Below are 20892 nucleotides of genomic sequence, written 5' to 3'. Positions count from 1 at the left end.
GGCTATGTCTGTCCGTCCGCCCTGAGACCTTAAAAACTATTGAGGCTAGAGGGCTGCAAAATGGTATGTTGACCATCCACCCTCCAGTCATCAAACATACGAAATTGCACCCCTTTAGCCTCAGTACTTTTTAATTTATTAGAGGTTAAAGATAGTCCCGAGCGTGCGTCTGGCACCGCTGTAGGTGCCAACAACGCAGGCCACCAACGGACCTGAAATTTCATGGGCCGCAGCTGAGAGTTTCATGGGCCGTGGTTGAGAGTTTCATACAGCAATATACGCTGCGCAGAAAACTATATTGCGCCGAAAACTTCGACGCATTTTTTCACTTGATTATTTTGAGCTGATGGTAACTATCGTAGGTGTTCTCCTCGAAGTCGATCGAATTGTGATTGGTGGAAGCTCTTGTGCTCACCACCAACCAGAAGATGCAATTGAAAGTCATTGACCAGTCAACGGCAAAATAGAAGCTCTGATCAGATCGACTGAGGATATCCATCGCCAACGTAAACATATAAAGACCTCATTTAAAATTCTGTCTATCGAAGCCAGTGGGAATAACAGTAAACTGTCAAATTTGCAGACATTTATTGACTAGATATTCAACAAATTTACAAGCAGACATTTACATCATTCGTCAGACTTTATGGTATTAGAATCTAACATCTAAATACTTGCAGTCATGTCAGGAAATGTCCGTGAAAAAAAAATCGTATAAAACTTTGTTATATTAGTATGCAACAATAAAATATTGAGACTGTAACATTCTGAAAAAAGCATTCAATAATGGCAAACACCTTTATCTTAGGATTTCTTGTTTAAAAACGCGTCATCTTTTTACATGACAAATTTCCATTATCACATTTCTTAAAATAATTACTTTCCAGTTTTAGATAAAAGTGCCTATTAATTTCAGAATACTTCTGCATGTCTAAATAAATGTTGTGACCCAAAGGAAAGTACTGTAATCTGAAAATATCGAGTGACTGTTCAAAACGTCTTCCTCTCACTAACACAAAACGATTATCTCCCTTGACGACTCACTGTTCAAGTGCCTGAATCCGCTTGCATGGAAATTAATGCGCCTGCGCACGCACGCACCTACGAACTGTGGACATCAATGCAACGTCTCACTTGGAAAACGCACAGTAAGGCACAGCAGTCGCTTGACAACGGACCCAAACTTGTTGTCCTGATTATTTAATTAACGCTTGGGTTCTCTCTCTCTCTTCATTTGCTTCTCTCTCTCTTCTCCTCTCTCTCTCTCTCTCTCTCTCTCTTCATTCGTCTCTCTCTTACTTCATTCGTTTCTCTCTTACTGCATTCGTCTCTCTCTTACTTCATTCGTTTCTCTCTTTCTCTTCATTCGTCTCACTCTCTTCATTCGTCTTTCTCTCTCTTTCATCCGTTTCTTTCCATTCCTCTCTCGTTATCATCTATCCTCTTCTAAACGTCTTCCTTTCTTAAATTGTTTTGCTCTCTCTCTCTTTTCTCCATTTATCATTTTACTCTACTTTTACTCCTTTTCTCTACGTTCGCCGATCTCTCTCCCTCTCATGAAATATATCAATCAAGTCATTTATCTCCCAGTCTGTCTCTGCCTATCCATTACTCTCTCTCTCTCTCTCTCTCTCTCTCTCTCTCTCTCTCTCTCCATCGCCGGGTATGCGTGCCCGGGATACCCGGGGCATGAAACGAAACTTCCGTCATGCCAGGATGCTGACCGCGACGGGTCTTCCTTCCTCATTGTATCACTCAATGCATTTCGATTTATGGCGGATCCGCCAACTCCCTCAGATGAGATCATTGAATGACACGGGAGCCTCGTACTTCTGTAGGTACCCAGACTTTTCGAGTCCTTTGTATAACGAACCATGATTATCCACAACACGGCATCACGCTATTTCTGCGGCCTCATTATTTGGTTATTTTTTCCCGACCTTCAGGGGTTCTTCTGTACGAAATAGTGCTCATATTTCCGGTAGATTTAAAATACAGTTTTTAATAGACCAAGATTTATTCGTACCAATTCGATAAAATAAAAACTGATATTCAATGTTTGTCATAAATTTGCCATTGAATTTTATTAGGAGTTATTCCTTTTTCATTCTTTGAATCACTTTTATCTGCAATCTCGTGAGAGTGCTTGATAACCATTTGAACGTGCATTTTGAAACGTCTTTTTTTGCCGAATAGATGGTTCAGTTATATACGAACAGAATTTTGCGTTTCGATGAACTGCAGTTTATTTACTTCTTCACTTTTTTTCGAATGTTTGTTCTTAAGTTTCCACAAACAGCATCAAGAGAAAATGTTTTATTTTACCGACTGACTGAGATTTGAAACCGAGGCGTTCTAGACAAGCACCGGCCACTTCCGGCCTTTCAGCTCAAAGCCACTGAAAATAAGGGGTTGGAGTGATTGGACAGCATGATAGAGAGATCCAGAAAGTAAGAGAGATAAAGTACTAGGTGGAACTGGGAGGAAACTCTATAGTAGTCATAAGGAGCAATACTTAGAGGAGTTAGACATGATGTTCGAGGAATGGAAGTAAAGGCTAAAAAGTGTGCAGCTACGGGCAGAAGAGATCCTTTAAGCACCCTTTAGAAATGCCCACATTGCACCGCGTGAGGTGCACTGGCAGGACTACCACCATGTGGAGAGAACTTTGACATTGCAAACAAATAAATATTCTTCACGTTCCATGTAAATTATTATCTCTTATTATAAGAAAACGACCATTTCATTAGCTATAAAAGTCAAATTCGTGTACGCCTTTTTTCTGCATCTCAGTCTAATTTTGTATTATTGTTTGCTGGAGATGACAGCATCAGTCATTATGAATTATGAAGTGGAAGAAGCATATTCCGCGTTATGCTACACCTGCCCCTGATTGAAGTTTTATCAAAATTGTATCTCTGACCTTTGTAAAATTGACGCAAATATCTCGCTCTCAGTCTCATGCTCTCTCTTCCGAAATCTTTATCACTGTGCATTCCTTTGTTCCTTTTCCTATCTCTCTCTCTCTCTCTCTCTCTCTCTCTCTCTCTCTCTTCATTCGTTTCTTTCTATTCCTCTCTCATTATCATCTATCTATTGCTATACGCATTCCTTTCATCATTTGTTTTCTTCTTATCTCTCTCTCTCTCTCTCTCTCTCTCTCTCAGAGAAAAATTGTGAAATTATGAAGACGAAGAGTTATTGTAACAGTTCTCTTTCGAAACAAAGAAAAAAAAAGTCAACGCCATCAAGACCAGTTTCTAACTAATTCCATCAAACAGTTGAGCTTCCCTTTCAAAGTCTCGGTCTCCTGTTAAAAGAAAATAAATAAACAAATAAACAATAAACAAATTCAGTGATTTTAGTTACAGGGCGGCAACAAGTACAGAACACGTCACAAATAATAATAAAAAAAGTTGTGATTTATTTGACTGTACAGAAATTTGTGCGTTTTGGGTAAGAATTCCTTTATAATTAGATTTAAGGGTTAACAATTAAACACGTTTTTACAATTTCCTGTCATAGTTTCATTTTTTTCGTTGTCGTGTACCACAAAATGAAAAAAGTGTTAATTACAATCTTCAATTACACAGTGTTCATCGCAGTCCTTATGAATCCTTTGGCACCTGAAAGACAGATGCAGCATTTGCGGACTCCATCAGAATGTCTCTCTCTCTCTCTCTCTCGTCTCTTCTTTTCTCAAGTCTTTTCACTGTATATGTTAATTCACACGCGTGGTTGAGGGACATTATCTTTTATTAACTTATTTATATCCCTTAATACCTTCCAACAATCATATATATATATATATATATATATATATATATATATATATATATATATATATATATATAGTTTACACGTATAATGCACATATCTTCAGGCACATGTATCTAAATAAATAATCAAAACGTTCAATGGAAGAAGACTTGTTGAAGGGAATAATAATTTCATAGGAATTCGAAACCATATTATTTCTTTGTCGATGGACAAGTAGAATAATCAATGGTTCAGTTTTCATTGATACTATTATTTTCATTGTGTTAAATAAGTCACATGTAACCCTGCACAATTCAACGCCTGTTTTATACGAACGTGAAGTTTTTAAGACTAGATTGGCACACTGTTGATACAAATAAGATTGGGGCCTCACGCTCCTCCAGAAGGCAGCCAGTCCAAGGGCCTCCTCGGCCAAGTGCTGACGCTCAGCAACCTCTCCGTCGTCTGAGCGAGGTTAGTAAGTGTCAAGTTGAGCGGGACAAGATGCTGTTCGATCCATTCGGATACGGTTGCCGTGTCGTGGTACTGGGAAAGCACTCCCAGGGCTTCCTCTCGCAGGTCAGACAGGCCGAAGGTGAGCCTCCGAAGATCCACTGTGGCTTCCCGTATCCTCTTCGGAGGGGAGAAGTTGTGGTCGATGTTGTACTTCGTCAGCCAGCCTCCCGTCTCCTCCGCCTCCTTCATCATGCGTCGGATGTCGTCCCTCAGACTTATATAGGAATGCAAAAGGGACGCGACGTTGGCCCCCGGGAAGGCGCAGTTTCTGGACGCCCAGAGGTGAGGGTCACGAGCTGGATCGATGACGACGTGAGAGGGGCAGTCCAGAAGGGCGTGGACGTCGTGCAACGTGGCGGGCGTGAGGTAACCCCTCGAAGCTGTCAGCAAAGACAGGACGAGAGACGGAGTCGAGGGAGGAAGCAATTCGCAGAGGACGGCGAAATGGTCATACCGTGACCATCCTGTTATGATGATTCCAGCGACTGACAACCCCGAGTAGGATTTCATCCGACGTCCGACTTCGATCCACGCCAGGGTATTGGCCGCGTGTCTGGCAGCATCGGGCATGAGGGCCCGAGGGCCAGTAGCTCCCTTGAACGCTGGGGCCACCCACACGTTTGGGAAAACGGCGGCGTAGGTGCGAAGTATATAAGGCGGCACCATTCTGGTCACATCGGGGCCATAAGCCCAAACGGTGGGTTCGACCAAACCTGCCAGGGTGTGCAAGAGAGTCGTAGGGGCGTGCCTCAGCATGTCATCCCAAATCAACACTCGGGCGCCCCACTGAGACTTCACGTGACGGGCTATTTTACTCACGTGCTCCACATAGAGCTGCAGAGGAGCTGTATTTCGCCCGCGGCAGACTTTGCAGGTCCCTAGAGTGAACACTTCGTCTGCCCCGATGTGGATTAACTTGGTGGGTGCCACCGACATGATTTGGTCGATAGCAGCGGTGACCAGGCGGGCAGTGCCCGGCTGTGAAGGGCAAGCATCTGCAGGACTGTCTCCCTCTCTCAGAGACGCCCACTGAGGAAGCTTCAGAGCGAATTCGAGATGCCCGAGACTCTGCATCAGATGGAATCACAGCCAAGCCCTTCCTTTCTGCCGCTCCATTATACGAACAACCTCCGTCGGGGAATAGGCGTTGTGCGCAGACAGGTTGGCCAAGGCCCCCGTGAAAGGAAACATGTCTTCCCATTCGATGAGGACAGCGGTGGCGCCAGCCTGACTGGCTATGCCCATGATATCTTCAATAATAGACACTTTGGGAGCTCCCCCTTTGAGGTCCAAGTGCCACACTTTCTCGTGGGGCGTTTCAATGCCCTGTTGCGTCTGCAGATCCTTCCCTGCAGTCTGCTTGTGGGGCGCATTCACCACTCGAGGCGTCACGACGAAAACGGGCCTTCGGGAGGCGTCAGCGTCGGTCATCAGCAACACTCTGACGACGCCAATCACGATCAAGACCGCCAATGCGATTGCAATGTGACGTCTGCTGCATACCCTCATGACGTCACCTTTTGGGGTACTTTTGACTTCGGACGACCTTAACCGCGACGGAGGGCACTTCGAACCGCGAAAATGTCAGGGACAGAATCATATAATCACCACAACTCCGAACGGGTAGTCTTTGGCACAGTACGAATGACCCGAAGGTTTGACTTCGATGTCCAAAAGAGCATGGTCGACGTCGGGGCCGTTTTCCTAGGACTCACAAACTTCCCGATGCGTGACGCCCGTCCTCCCAACGTTCGTTGAATTGCTACTGGACAACCGCGGACTGCACAACCCGTGCAGAAGCCATCCAACAGCCATTCAACGCCTGGACGAACGAACGAACGAACGAACAAAAACGGATGATGCTCAGACATGCGATGTATTACACTGCTCGAATTCTACGCATCCTTTTTCAACGAAATGTTTCTCTCGGTTGTAGTTTTCCAATCGTCCACACGACGGGAGAGTCACACTCATTGGGCGGATTTCACAGAAATAGCGATGTTATAGGGAGTTACAGGACAGACTTCGTTTTTAAAATTAATTGCCGATTTATCTTTATTTTCCCATATTTTGACACTGATATAAAGAATAAACGCAGGAGAACGGGGGAGATATAAAAACCTGAAAAAAGATCATCTGGTAGTGAGGGCGAAATGAATAATCATGGAAAATCAAAATACATTTAAGACCAAGTTGATTAAACTTGGATATACCGCCTTTCTTGTGGTTAAGTGCACAACCAAATAAAGAAGCACAAAAGCGTACGTATAAACCACAAACACGCATTATGATATGCGTATTAACGTGTGAAAATAAACATATTAATGCGACCATAATAATAATAATAGCGTCATGCAAAGTAAACAGAGGAAGCTCCTATCTGGAATATCTGACAAATGTTCACCTCTGGATAATTTTTGGCTTCTTGGGAGACACGAAAACACAATTTTCAGCCTTCCGGTTCTTAGAACAAACCTATATAACAAATGAAATATAATGTATCTATACGTGTATATGTAGTGTGTGTGTGTACACACCAACAGATATATATATATATATATATATATATATATATATATATATATATATATATATATCATATATATATATATATATATATATATATATATATATATATATATATATATATATATATATATATATATATATATATATATAGATATAGATGAGAGAGAGAGAGAGAGAGAGAGAGAGAGAGAGAGAGGAGAGAGAGAGAGAGAGAGAGAGATTCCTGTAAATGTCATGATTCTGAATCTCAGGAAGTACCCTTGGATGTAGTAGTAAAGCAGCTGGTGACACCTCGTTTATCATGAACGTGTCCCACTACAGTTGATCAACCATCCGGGACAAAAATTCGCCTTTTGTGTGTGTGTGTGTGTGTCAACAAAGGCTTCGAGGATTTTAACAGGTGCCTAAATCATTCCCCCTCTCTCTCGGCAGTTGAAGCCTAGACCAATCTAGGATCCAGGAAAGTTGTTTTGTGGATCCTGGACCCACACGCGAACGTTCATGCATATACGCAGATCTTTGCGTGCGTCTATGTCCAATGTTTGCGTTCCGTAAATATGCAATCATGGGCTGGGCTTACGACCGTAGAGGATTGTGTGTGCGGAAGTTCGCAGCTAATGATCTCGTGATTCTGCTATTTAGTATATTTGTCGTAGCATTCAGTGAATTTCACTTATTTAGTCCTATATTCCGTCAGATTTATGAGTTAACTTGTCTGACGCATGTAGTATATTCAATTTAATAGATCATCCAGCATATTTAGTATACCTGCTGCGTCTTTTATCCAGAAAAGCTATGAACATCAACATAAAAAAACAATCCCTCAAATGCCAAAATGGGTAGAAATAAAGATAAGGAATTGATTCAAAATAATACACCAAAAAATTATCGCCAAATTAAAAAACCGTAGAAGTGGCAGACGTCCGTCAGATAAAAAATAAATAAAACCCCTTGATACTATCTGGCAATATCTCCCACAAGCCCTCACCCTCCTCCCCCTCCTAAGAATTCCAGTGGAATTCACTCTTTATCTGTCGAAACACTTTGTGGAAAGGAAAGGTAAACTACTGGTTGACTGAAGTGTAGGAACAGGTGATTAAATAACCAGCGTGGATCTCTCCGTCTGATGAATTTAATCAATACCCGCCATTAAAATAGGAACCACAAAGCTCATATTTAACGTACAAGTAAACACTTGCTTCAGTGAACATGTAATTCGTGCCATTAATGAAAATATAAAACCGAGTAGGTTTCAATTATCCATTCGGCGATTAAGACCTCCAAAGCTACAGTTTTATGTATCTTTGCTGAAGAGTAAAAATTGTTCCAGTGGCAGTTTATCTACTATTTATCTTATTTTTCCTTGAAACTTTGGAGAAGGTCAGTGTTTGACTTCTTGATTTATGTTATTGTGACACTGATATTTTTCAATGTCGCTTATGGCTTAGGTTTTATCGTCACCATTCGTATACCTAAGTCAATAATTAGGTATCATAACATACAAAGCACTTGACGAGGTGGTTTAGGAAAGTTATCGGTGAAGGGAAGTAGAAGTGTGTCATAGAAAACGGAGTCTTTCTTTTGAGTAACTGAATTGAGATGGCTTCCGGACATTAGGTGCATATAAGATCAGTTCTTACCGTCTAGGTTGGAGGAATACCTCGTCGAGAGAGAGAGAGAGAGAGGAGAGAGAGAGAGAGAGAGAGAGAGAGAGAGATTAGCCTAAGGAATGTAAAACTCTTCAATATCAGTCATAACTACTTTCCTGTAAGTTCATTATACTGTAAGTGGATAGGCGACGAGTATATATATATATAATATATATATATATATATATATATATATATATATATATATATATATATATATAGAGAGAGAGAGAGAGAGAGAGAGAGAGAGAGAGAGAGAGAGAGAGAGAGAGAGTAGTTTCTGTAGACAGAAATCGTTTATAACAAATCTTTCTGCATCTTCAGTCAGTTGGCAAAATCTGACTGAAGTTTTCCTCTAAATTTCAAATAAATTTTACTTAAACTTCTTAAATGTTAATACAACTCATCACAATATGCTAAATGTCAAGTAGATGGCTGCACAAAGATATCGTTTAGCTATTAATATAATTTGTCGACCACACAATAAAGAAATGGGTGTTAATGACACTTTGATCCCCGAGGGGCTAGTACTAAAGACGGCGTCCCAAGGAGCTTCCGCCATGTTGAGTACTAGCATCTTGGAGTAGGTGACGCGTAGATAACAAGCCATAGTAGCACCACATGTTCCATGTATAAGATTACGAAAATAAATTTTTGTTAAGTATGAGGTTAAAGAAAAATGTTAAAAAGTGCAAAAACGAGAATAGGATAAAAAAAAAAAAAAATATCGGATAACCAGAAAGAGGAAGTGTGATAATGGTTAAGGGAGAATTTACCGATGAATAACATTCTGATGATTATAAAGAGTATAAGATGACTGAGGAAATAAAAGATGACTCAGATAAGTAACAAAAATAGGCTACTAAAGCACAGGACGAAAACTGAACAAGAAAAATAACAAATGAAGGAGGCGAAAATCTTTAATGATGAAAGGAGAAAGACATTTTCGGAATAAAAAAAAAGAGATATTGTGAAAACTAAGAATAATCATAGAGAGAGAATAATAAGACTAAAATAATGGCCAAGAACATAAAAGAACAAACAGTTAAAGAGAAAGAGAACGGGTAATAAGGAGGAAGGAAAGAGAGAAAGAGAGGAATCGTCTCAGTGGCTTTGCTCTTGAGAGAAAAGGACGAAATGGTTCCGGTCCAGTTGGATGCTTCCGTTCTACTGCCTCCGGAAGACATTATTTCAGGACACAGACAGTAGGTAGCGTTCTGTCTCTTTACCGTCCGTCAAACGAGCTTTTTTCAGAGAGAGAGAGAGAGAGAGAGAGAGAGAGAGAGAGATCCATGCATACAGTCTTTGTATTGAGCAGAATTTGTCGTAGAGGTGATTTCAGGCTATATCATCCATAATCCGATTTCGTAAAGTGCCCTCAGAATTCCAAATTAATGAGGCTAGAGGGGTACAAATTGGTATGTTGATCATCCACCCTCCAATCATCAAGCATACCAAATTGCAGCCCTCTAGCCTCAGCAGTTTTTATTTGATTTAAGATTAATGTTAACCATAATCGCGCGCCTGACAACGGTATAGGCCAGGCCAAGGTCAGGCCACCACCAGGCCGTGGTTAAACTTTCATGGGCCACGGCTCACACAGCATTATACTGAGATCACTGAAAGATAGATCTACTTTCGGTGGCCTCGATTGATACGATTTACAGAAAACTCGATTGCGCCGGAGAAACATCGGGGCCATCTTTGCTTGTTTCTTGAAAGACTGAGAAATAAACAGGAATTGATGTCTTGGTATCTGAGAGGTAACTATAGTAGATTCACATCAGCCGTGTAGTTGATGTCTAGGCCAGTCCCTTACGACGCTCCTGATTGGCTGTTGATAATCCAGTCGCAGGGTTGGAAACGCTTAGTCTCTCGAGAGAGTTCACATAGGTAGGATGTACGTTCCACCTCTCCTGAAAGACGTATACCTCAGGAGCGATGGAACATACATCTTGCCAATGTGAACTCTCGAGAGAGACAGAGTTTCCAGCCCTGTCATTGGCTTATCAACAGCCAATCAGGAGCGTCGTAAGGGACTGGCCTAGACATCAAATGTACGGCTGATGTGAATCTAATATAGTAACGCCACGAAGATCAGCAAAAAGTTTTCTGGCGGCTTTTGAGGATTTGCCCTCACTTGCTGCAAGTAGCTCATGCTATTACAGTAGCAATATTAAACAAGTGAAAAAATGCGCTATCAGGTTTTCTGAACTGAATTAAATATAGAATTTAGGCCAAAGGCCAAGCACTAGGACCTACGAGGTCATTCAGTAAAAGTTTTGAAAGGTATATAACAGGAAGAAAACCTTGCAGTTGCACTATGAATCAATTGTTAGGAAATGGTGGAAAGTAGGATGGAAGAAAGAGAATATGAAAGGAGGAACAGAAAAAGGAACAAAAGGGGTGGCAGCTAGGGGACGAAGGCACGCTGCAAAGAACCTTAAGTAACGCCTACAGTGCACAGTATGAAGTGCACTGACGGCATTACGTTCTACGAGGAATCAGGTTTTCTGTACAGCGTTTAGCATATAATGCTATATGAAACTCTCAGCCATGAGCCCATGAAACTTTCAGCTACATCCCGGTGTGGCCTTTGGTGTCGACACCTATAATGGTGTTAGACTCACGATCTGGCTAACTTGAACCTTAAATAAAATATATACTACTGAGGCTAGAGGGCTGCAATTTGGTTTTTCTGATGATTGGATGGTGTATGACCAATGAACCAATTTGTAGTCCTCTGGCCTCAGTAGGTTTTAAGGTCTGAGGGCGAACAGAACAAGTGCGGACGGACAGACAAATAGCCTTCTCAGTATTTTAGTATTTTCTTTTACAGAAAACTAAAACGAAGTCTTTGCCTTTATACCTGCGACACCTAAACGAATGGAATAAGCTGAACTCTCATTTTGCACCGATGTGGAAAAAATGTGCGTTGCAGGGAAACCAGAAATTGTGCTTGTGAGAAAACAGCGCCTCTGCCTCATCAGTCATCTCGTCTCGTGGAAAAAACAAACCCATTAACCCGCCACGCCTCGTTGGTTCTCAGGTAGCAGTTGCGGCCTAAATCTCCCATTATGTCTGGATGTTATATTGCAGTAATTACCGTACTTACGTATCAGGGAGCAGCAATTACGCTTAATGCAGTAGTTTGGGCGCTGTATGGGTGGCAATGTTGCGCTGGAAGCGGAATGTGGTGGGTGGAGTCACCATCCCGATACAATGACACAGGAAGAATACGTTTTTATCAACTTCGTTTTCGTTGTCCACTGTTCCTCTAACCTGATATCTGCGTCACACATTCAACGTCAAAGTTGCAATGATAACAGTCATTGCAATTTTATTGAAAGTGTTTACAATATTGTTTATTCGCTTGTAAATATCATTTCAGGGTTATTTGACGTTCCTGGCGCAAATAGTCTTAAAAAAGTACTTTCTTAGTATTTTCACATCGTTCCATTTTTATAAATCAAGAGACTCTTTTTATTTTTAATGTGCCGTAATTCTATATGATTGTCTTTCAGTTCTAAACGAAAAGGAACCGTCTAATCGTCTTGCATATCTGAATGGCCTATTTCTTTCTTAAGCCAAAGCGTGCTGTTATACAATGCCCCCCTAACAGCTTGTCAACGTAAGTCCAAAAGGAACCATTCTATTTACAGAAACTACTATTATAGCTACTACTACTTATAGCACTGTTTATTATAATTATTAATTCCTGATAAAACGAAAAATTATTCAATAACATAACATTACAATTAAGCTCAGTAGAATATGATTCCCAAATGAGAAATGCTTACTCAGATAGAGAAAGTTGATGTTTCTGAAGCCGCCAAACTCCTCTAAGTGGAAAAGAAATATAAATGAGATATATAATAACGTAACATTGTAACTGCAATACGACAGGGAAGTTAAGATAAAGCTGAATATAATTTTTAAAAAATCGAGCACAATAAACATCAAGAGTAAAAGTGAGTGGACTTATTAGAGAGATGACCAAGGGGCTCAAATGTTGCATTTCAACCTCTCTTAAAACGGTCTTGAAAGCGCCTCAGTGGCGTGGTTGGTATGGTGTTGGCGTCCCACCTCGGTGGTTGCAAGTTCAATTCTTGGCCATTCCATTGAGGAGTGAGAGATGTGTATTTCTGGTGATAGAAGTTCACTCCCGACGTGGTTCAGAAGTCACGTAAAGCCGGTGGTCCCGTTGCTGAATAACCACTGGTTCCATGCAACGTAAAAACACCATACAAACAAACAAAAAACGGTCTTGACTCGTGACAAAACCAGACCAGCTAATTATGCAACACCACTTTGTGGTCTGGGGAGGCTTCGCTTCGAGTCCGCAGAAAGGAGGAATGTGTGAAAGATATTTTTCGCCAACTAGACTTTCCTGCTGATATCCCATTCATTGTACACTCACTTTTCAGCGAAATCACTTTCGTAAAGTGATTTATCAAGCACCCAGATTTCGCAAATGTTTCCAGATACCAGATACTTTGACTCTGACATAAGTATCTAATTCGCTCTACCTCGGAATAAATATATTTTCACATATGTAAACCGAAGGCGAGTTTTTTAGTTGATAATAATTTCGTCCTCTCGTGGGTTCGAACCGCCCAGCGGACAGAGAAGAAATCAGGACTCCAGTGACGTTATTGATTCGGCTAACAAGTCGAACCCACGAAAGGACGAAATTATTATCAACTAAAAAATTCCCCTTCGGTTTACATATATAATAATATATTAATTCCGAGGTAGAGCGAATCAGATATTAAAGGACATTTGTAGCTCGAATAATTTATATGAATCACGGTGATGTGACAATTATTCATATATATATATATATAATATATATATATATATATATATATATATATATATATATATATATATATATATATATATATTCAAGACAGGCAAAAGTTCACAGCAGACGATTTAGGTAAAACTTGAAAGGAAAAAATGAAGACTCTAGGCAATTTGAACCTCTGTACCAGGAAATACAACGTGAACCGGAATGAATGACTACATCTTGTGCCACCGTTATGGAGCGGAAATCAGATGATTTGATAACAGAACTTCTTCGTGACTTCAGAGGCAGTCGAAAGAAGCTTGAATCGGAGCTCGCAGTCTTAAGCGGTAACAGCAATTTGATGAAATCTGTTATGTAAAATCAGCGTTACCTCCTACTGAAGCTCCTGGGAAGGGATCACGGAATCACGACGAAACCTAGTATTTCTTGGAGTTTCGTGCTGTAGGTGGCGATGCTGTTATGAACAAAGATGATGATCAGAAAATAAAAGGGAACTCCGCTTGATACAACGGGAGACTACCCATCCGGAAGGCATCCAGCGTTAGGCAAACCCAAGGCCGATACAGTATATTGGCCTTGGGCAAACCGAAACTCAAGGGGAAAAGGGTCGCTTTCATTTAAATCCGATCAACGCCAATTCGCGATTAGTTTTGGAGGCATTGTCTGCTCTCAAAAAACCAGGAGTGAGTGCATTAGATTCAGAGGAAAGAGAGAGAGCAGTTGAAAATTTCAGTCCTCCATATTTTTGTATAAAGAGTGTAAAGTTTGTATTATAAATTTGTTCGAGTAATGTTAACGGATTTATTAAACTTATAATAATGCATGCCTGATTAGATTACTTTTAGATTTTCATTTAATTTCCCTACACGAGATAAAATGTTGATCCATTTACTGATGCAGGATTTTCCTGCTTAGGAGGCCGACTATTGACGGCGAGGAGGTGCGTTGTCGTGGTATGGCTGGTTTGATCAGAGATAGTTTATACAGTGATTATGAAACTGACATTAATCAGTAGAATGACCACCCTCTTCTAAGATCCGTTGTTTGGTGCTACTTTCTTCTCACCCCTTGACTCCCCTTCGGTATTAACCCCAGTTTCTATCCACCTTTGTCACCTACTCCGAGGTAGTACTAAACAGAGCGGAAGTTCCTACTTGGGACGCCGTGTATAGTACTAGCCCCTCGGGGATCAAAGTATTATATACACCATTTTCTATAGTGTGTGGCCGACAAATTATATTAATATACGATTCTTCGTGCGGCCGTCTACTTTACTTAGCACGAGTTTGCCCTGGAATTCGACAAAGGTGGATACATATCGGGTTAATGGCCTCCCCTTCTTTCAGCAACGCCAGTTTTGCATACTTTCAGGAACAAAAGTATAACAACCCAAGTCTAGGTTTATTAGTAATAGGAAATTTGGTCCTATTGAACGATTCCGTAATGTTTGTGAATGTGGATTCAGTAGCAACCCAGATGCTAGTGCCCATAACCATGATACAGTACTTACAAACATTTAAGAGAACTTGAGACTTTCATCTGTTCAACAGAGTATCCCTGAGGACCGGCCTAGACATTGACCTGTCAAGGTTCTAAATGGAATTCAGACAGACCGGGTTTTTGTTCCCAGAATTCCTTTCGTCTTATTAGGGATTTTATAACAGGATCCATTACAAATCTGTCTCTTCCATACTAGCAGAACGATCGCAGTCGTTAATGTACTCGCCCCTGGTTACAACGCCAGCATTAAGAAAACCGTTTGATACAGTCACGCTGATCAGGAAATGGTGATTGAAAATTCTCGTTATCTGACCCGTGGTTCATCTGCCATCTTGAAAATGAATTGCACACTATCTCAAGTATATAATGTTGATATTAAGGAAATGTTGTACTGTGCGTCGTTAAATGTTTGTCTCCCATAAACGACAAATCTATTGCAAGGGACCAAACTGGAACGTGTGAAAAAACAAGGCGTAATCCGATCTCCAGCTTTCTCGAGACTTGTGCAAGATTTTCCCCTCATGCTTCACCATCGAAAACTAAAATAAATACGCTATATTTTATTAGATAAAATTTTTCTGTAGAGTTTAACATTCACATTATTTATTTTTTACATTTTCATTCTAATAAATAAATCATAAATATCCTATCTTAAAATTCCTGCATTTACAACTCACCGAGAAACACCTTTTTCAGACCTTTTTAGGCTCTTCCGTAGACCTTTCCTACCCACCCGCCCCCCAAAACAATAACAACAAAGTAATCTATAGGCTTACTCCCCGAGTAAGCGAAAATTGGAAGGCAGCTTATTGACCATCTGGTACCGAGTCTGCAAATCGTTTTGGTAGTCTTTACAAAATAAACAGCAGAGAACTGGGGAACGATCGTGAAATCGTTGACGCTCCCACTGGGGCGAACAATCCCCAATTTCAGATGAAAGAGTATACTATTATATCATCCGGCAGAGAAGAGAAGTAAGTGACGGTTCTCAACAGCTCAAAGCCACCAAAGCACCCAGCAATTAAGGTATTCTCCCAGGAATTTTTATGCTGTAAAATGTAACATGGATTACATTCGTTGCTTTTGTCTTGAATGCTGTTTTTGTGCGCAGCCTATCCACTTCCGTTGACAAAGTTATTCACAATTTTCAAAGGAGGGAAACTCAAAGAGCCAGGCAATGATCGAGCAATGAATTTTATGGCAGGTTACTCAAGACGATCGCGTTTTCAACGCCCTTGACTTGAACATCGGCTTTGCTCTGACGAAGTTCAGTCCGCGGCAAAGAAGGGAAGGGGTTGCATCTATCCACTGCTATTGGTCGAAAAATAAAAGCGCCTCTCTGTTCTGTATATTTGAAGATTTAACAACGGCTTATGATAAAACTAACAGAAGTATACTAATAAAATTATTGCACCGTATGGGATGCGGTTCGAATACGAAACGCGCAATTAGAAACTCATTACGGGTTGCACCGGCAGGTATTTCCTCCGTTAGAATCAGAAAGCGGGATGGTGTGATTCACCGTGGCAAGCTCGGTTTTCTCTTCACAGCTCATTGAAGCTGACCCTGCCATTCGCACAGGAAGCTTGGCTTGGCTATCTGCACCTGCTGTTACTGATGGATCATTGTTTTATCTGTTAACGGAAATTTCAAAAAGTACTGGACATTTTCCGGTATTATGACATGTAATGAAATCAAAAGAAAAATCAACGATAAATGTTAACGATCCATCACATGGTTGGTTGGTTATGGGTCGAGGCAATGCCTTTACAACGGCGCGTCTTAATCGCAAGAGTTATTTTTAAATATTAAGCTCTTTCATTCTTTTTTCTCTTTTTTCACATCTTACTTAAGGTCTCTTTTCTTATTTCATTGTTCTTCTTTAAATAGGAATTTTCCAACAATATCATTTTCCTTTTCTTCATAAGGTTGTTGAAGACCAATTGATCTAACACATAACTGACTTTCGTCGAGTTAGCGGTTGAATGCTACAATAAGTGCACTAAGGCAACACAGCCATGAATGAATCAATTCGGGCAGAGGAGCAAATAAAGAGCTAAGCCAAACAGTTAAGGAATTCCAACCATTGTTACCAGGAAATACAAATATTCCGCATAGTGTTAAAGGCAAAGTTTGGCCAGTTGCTCTTGAATAGCATCATTTTTTATTGGATGAAAGACAAGGTTGAGTTCTAATTAAAAAAAACCGCAAGAAGCGTGGATTTAAGTAGCTTGCGGGAATTATTGTGCGTCAGGAGGACAGTTTGTCTAGCCTTAGTTTTCTTAGGTTCAGGGGAACCAAGGACAGCAGCTGCGATTTCTTAGAAAGCCGAGATCCCGAACCGACACGATCCTGGGTTCGAGGGGGCACTTGCCCCCCACCCCCACCCCCTGAAATCCTGGAAAAAATTTATATATTATATATATATATATATATATATATATATATATATATATATATTAAATTTAACTACATCACTCTGTTTTCCTTCCATTATACAATATATTCTTTCACTTTAAGTAAATTACAGGTATCATTATGCATTGCATAACAATTGTATAACAGTAAATAACTGCGTTGCTCTTTCAAGAATATTTAAATTCAGCTGAACAGTATGTGTAACTATTGAAAACAAGTCAATGTAATATTGTATTTTCTCTTGATCGCATCTTGCTTCACTTCAAATTATTGGCCATCGCAGTTCCACTGCATTAGTATATATGTATATATATATATCTATATATATATATATATATATATATATAGTATATATAAAATATAAATATATATATATATATTATATATATATATCCTATACATGTCAAATTTGCCCGCTCTTGGGAAAATAGGCGCCCATGAATACGATACAGTTACTTCACAGTGGTTATTGGCAAGCCATTCATGCCGTGCTATCCTGAATTGCCCTCTACTGCATAGACACCAGAGAAACCAACATGGAATTCAGTTTTAACTCCATAACGGATGTCATGAGACAGCCGACATATGTGACGAAGTTCCTTAACGCATCTTCTGTGAATAATAAGGATTTATTTGAAAATAATTTGAGATAGCTAAATAAGCTTATTTTCTGTTTTCCCTGCCTAATTTGATGTTCAACCAAATATAATATTCAACAGAGGACGAATATCATCTAACTAAGAACTTTACACCCCATTTCATTATTAAATGATGCAGCTATATTTTATTGCCACGGAAATGAGGTGGCGAGCCTTACATCCTATCCAATCGTATGTTCGTGGTTCTTATATGCCGACTGCGTGGGCATGTCTTAATGGTTACCCTTCCAAGTGATGCCTAAAGTCATCGTTTCTTGGATAGGCTATTGTGATTATGAACAAATGATTTTAAGAGACCTTTTATTCTTCTAACACGCCTGGCTCGGGTAGTAGATCGAATCCACAGGTCCATACCAGACGTCTAATCCCTAGACCACCAAACCACACCTCGCTAGCCGCGCTGGAAAAGGCCGACTTTAATGTCAATAAAACACTTTTTTTTTTTTTTTTTTTTTTTTAACCAAATTTCATTTGGTTGCTGCCCATGAGCATGAGGTCTCTGGCGTAGCTTGGCCATGAAAATGAAGAATCTCAATTAGTAACTGCAAATGGGCCAGTTACCGGTAGCGTCTTTTTTCTAAGGTCATCTTATCACATTGCAATGCCATCAATGTCAATATTAGCGGCAGTAACTTATTATTATTATTATATTATTATCAGTAGTAGTAGTGTTATCAACAGCAGCAATAATCATAGTAACTTCTTATAATTATTATTAGAGTTAGTCATAGTATAACAGCTTACTATCACCCATCCATCCAACCACCCCCTCCCTCCTCCACCCCCCACCTCTTAGCTTCTCAAAGAAAGGACGAGAGGTCGAACAGAGAAGATGAAAGGTGAATAGGAATATAAAGATGAAAGGGAAGTGAGGAGGAAGAGGAGGAGAGAAGAAAACAAAAAGGAAGACGACGAAAAACGGAAGGGAATGAAACTAAAGATACGAGAAGAGAGCGACAAGACAGAATCTTAAATGGAAATAAAGTGACGACGGTTCAAATAAAGAGAGGTAGAAGGGAAACTGCAGTAAACGGGGAAATACACAAAGTGGGAACGATAACAAATCGAGAGAAACGGTCTCGGCCACCACAAGCCTCAACCTCCCCCTCCCCCCCATCCCAGTTATAACGGTCTCTCTCTGGACGGCGATGCGCGACCTTCCCTCCGAAGACAGACTCGAGGCAGCGTTGCTAAGGACAGACGCTAGATGAGGTAACTGTGGGAACGGGCAATTTGACGAGTGTCGGATGGGACAGATCGAACTTGAGGCTCTAAGCACTTTTGCATGATTGCATTTTTATATATGTTAACCGAAGGAGAATTTTTAGCCGACGAAATTACCATCAACTAAAAATTCCCCTTTAGTTAACATTTATGAAAATATATTAATTCTGAGGTAGAACGCATTAGATATTAAAAGGACATTTGTAGCTTAATGTGTATATATAAATCACGGTGATTTGATCAGACTCATAAATTGGCTACGTTCGACAAAAGCACTACCCAGTTGTCAAGGTCGAAGAGGATTCCTGCGACTCCAAAACAACGAATCCTTGAGCGCGACAGGGATTTGTAGGTGAGAGGCGGCGTTAACTGATATCCTCTCGTGGTAGCTGTGTGGTTAAAGGCGCTTCACGGTACGTCTGATTTCTGGGTTCCTGGGTTCGCGCCCGGGAGCCGACGAAATTGTTATTAACTAAATATTCCCATTCTGTTAACATATATGAAAATATATTAATTCTGAGGTAGAGCGAATTAGATATTAAAGGACATTTGTATATATATATAACGGCTTTTAAGGGTAACTAAGGTGCGTGACGAATCTCGAAGTAAGCGTGTTACAGATGTAGCGGTGTTCGTTTCATACCGATAATTTTGTTTATATATGCATGTAGAATTGCAGCGGTACATGAGCACTGAATATGAAATTACAGTGGTTCCTGAACGGTAACTGATTTTGCATACTCGGTTAAGAAGCTGGGCGTGACGTGATATTACACCGACACAAATTGTAAGGCGTAATGACCTCGACTTTTATTTCAGCCCGGGAATAAGCACGCAAGTGCATGCTTGTACAATTTATTCGCGGGTTAATTAAAACTCCATCTATATAACCTGCGACATTTCTTACATACTCATTCTCATGCAGCTTTTCCTAAGACATGACGGTTCTTAAATACATTCACCGATAAAATAAAAAATGTTCTTTAATCAGTGGATTTACTTATAACTTTCCGCTGTATAAGGTTTCCACAACGAATGTTAATGAAAGGAGTTTTAATTTACTTTGGATAATTATTCGTTCAATAAATCGTTTAGTCCCTGAATTCGTCTTTTGTTTTACTCGGCAATGACGAGAGTTTTTCTCTTTCCGAAACGAACTGAATTTATAACATCTCACATCAGCTGTTGCAATTCCTACAAGTTAGTTAATAACTTCAAACTCAGTCCTGGGATAGTCAGAAACATTACCACAAGTGTTTTAAACGGTTATGTACCCATCTTTGCGGAATGTTTAGTACAAGCCCGTTGGGGACGACCGTAAAAACATAAACAAAAGACTGTAAAATCTCCCAAGATATATTAGTCCTAGACAACGACCCCCGAAAACCCTTGGAGGGTCACTATCTAGGAAAGTTCCCAGGACTGTATACGGCGCAAAACAAGTAAATGGTGAAATCCCAGTAGAAGACATTTATTGAGACAACAGCTCATCAGTGTCATGTCGCAGGAGCAATAGTGACCAGAACCAAACTTGAACTAGACCGTGCGTTGTTCTAGAATCGAGTTTTCCCACAGCATTTATACGCCGAGTCCCACGTTGTCTGTCGAGCGATAATAATCAATGGATTTACAGAAGCATTCTCAAAATAAACCAATGACGAGAGAAATATGTAGACCCATACTGAATCGGACGGTATGGGTCTACAGGAATTATTGGTGGAGGAAACTTGGAGAACTAAGTAGATAGCATCATTATTATTATATTTGCACTGTTTGTCCACCTGACAACTTGCTCATTTAACCATGGAACGATCTTGTCTGTATA

At 40.3% G+C, this 20892-nt stretch overlaps 1 protein-coding gene across 1 annotated transcript; it reads right to left on the bottom strand.

Moving 5' to 3' along the window:
- Nucleotides 1-3856: 3856 nt before the first annotated feature.
- On the bottom strand, nucleotides 3857-6036 carry LOC135196981 (hexosaminidase D-like). Its single transcript, XM_064223858.1, has one exon. It carries the CDS (start codon nucleotides 5347-5349, stop codon nucleotides 4150-4152), a length of 1200 nt encoding a protein of 399 aa, XP_064079928.1. The 5' UTR covers nucleotides 5350-6036; the 3' UTR covers nucleotides 3857-4149.
- Nucleotides 6037-20892: the final 14856 nt, after the last annotated feature.

This window comes from Macrobrachium nipponense, chromosome 18 (genome assembly GCF_015104395.2).
Source record: "Macrobrachium nipponense isolate FS-2020 chromosome 18, ASM1510439v2, whole genome shotgun sequence".
NCBI lineage: Eukaryota > Metazoa > Arthropoda > Malacostraca > Decapoda > Palaemonidae > Macrobrachium > Macrobrachium nipponense.
Note: the sequence above shows the minus strand (reverse complement) of the source record. Positions and strands in the feature narration are given on the sequence as shown.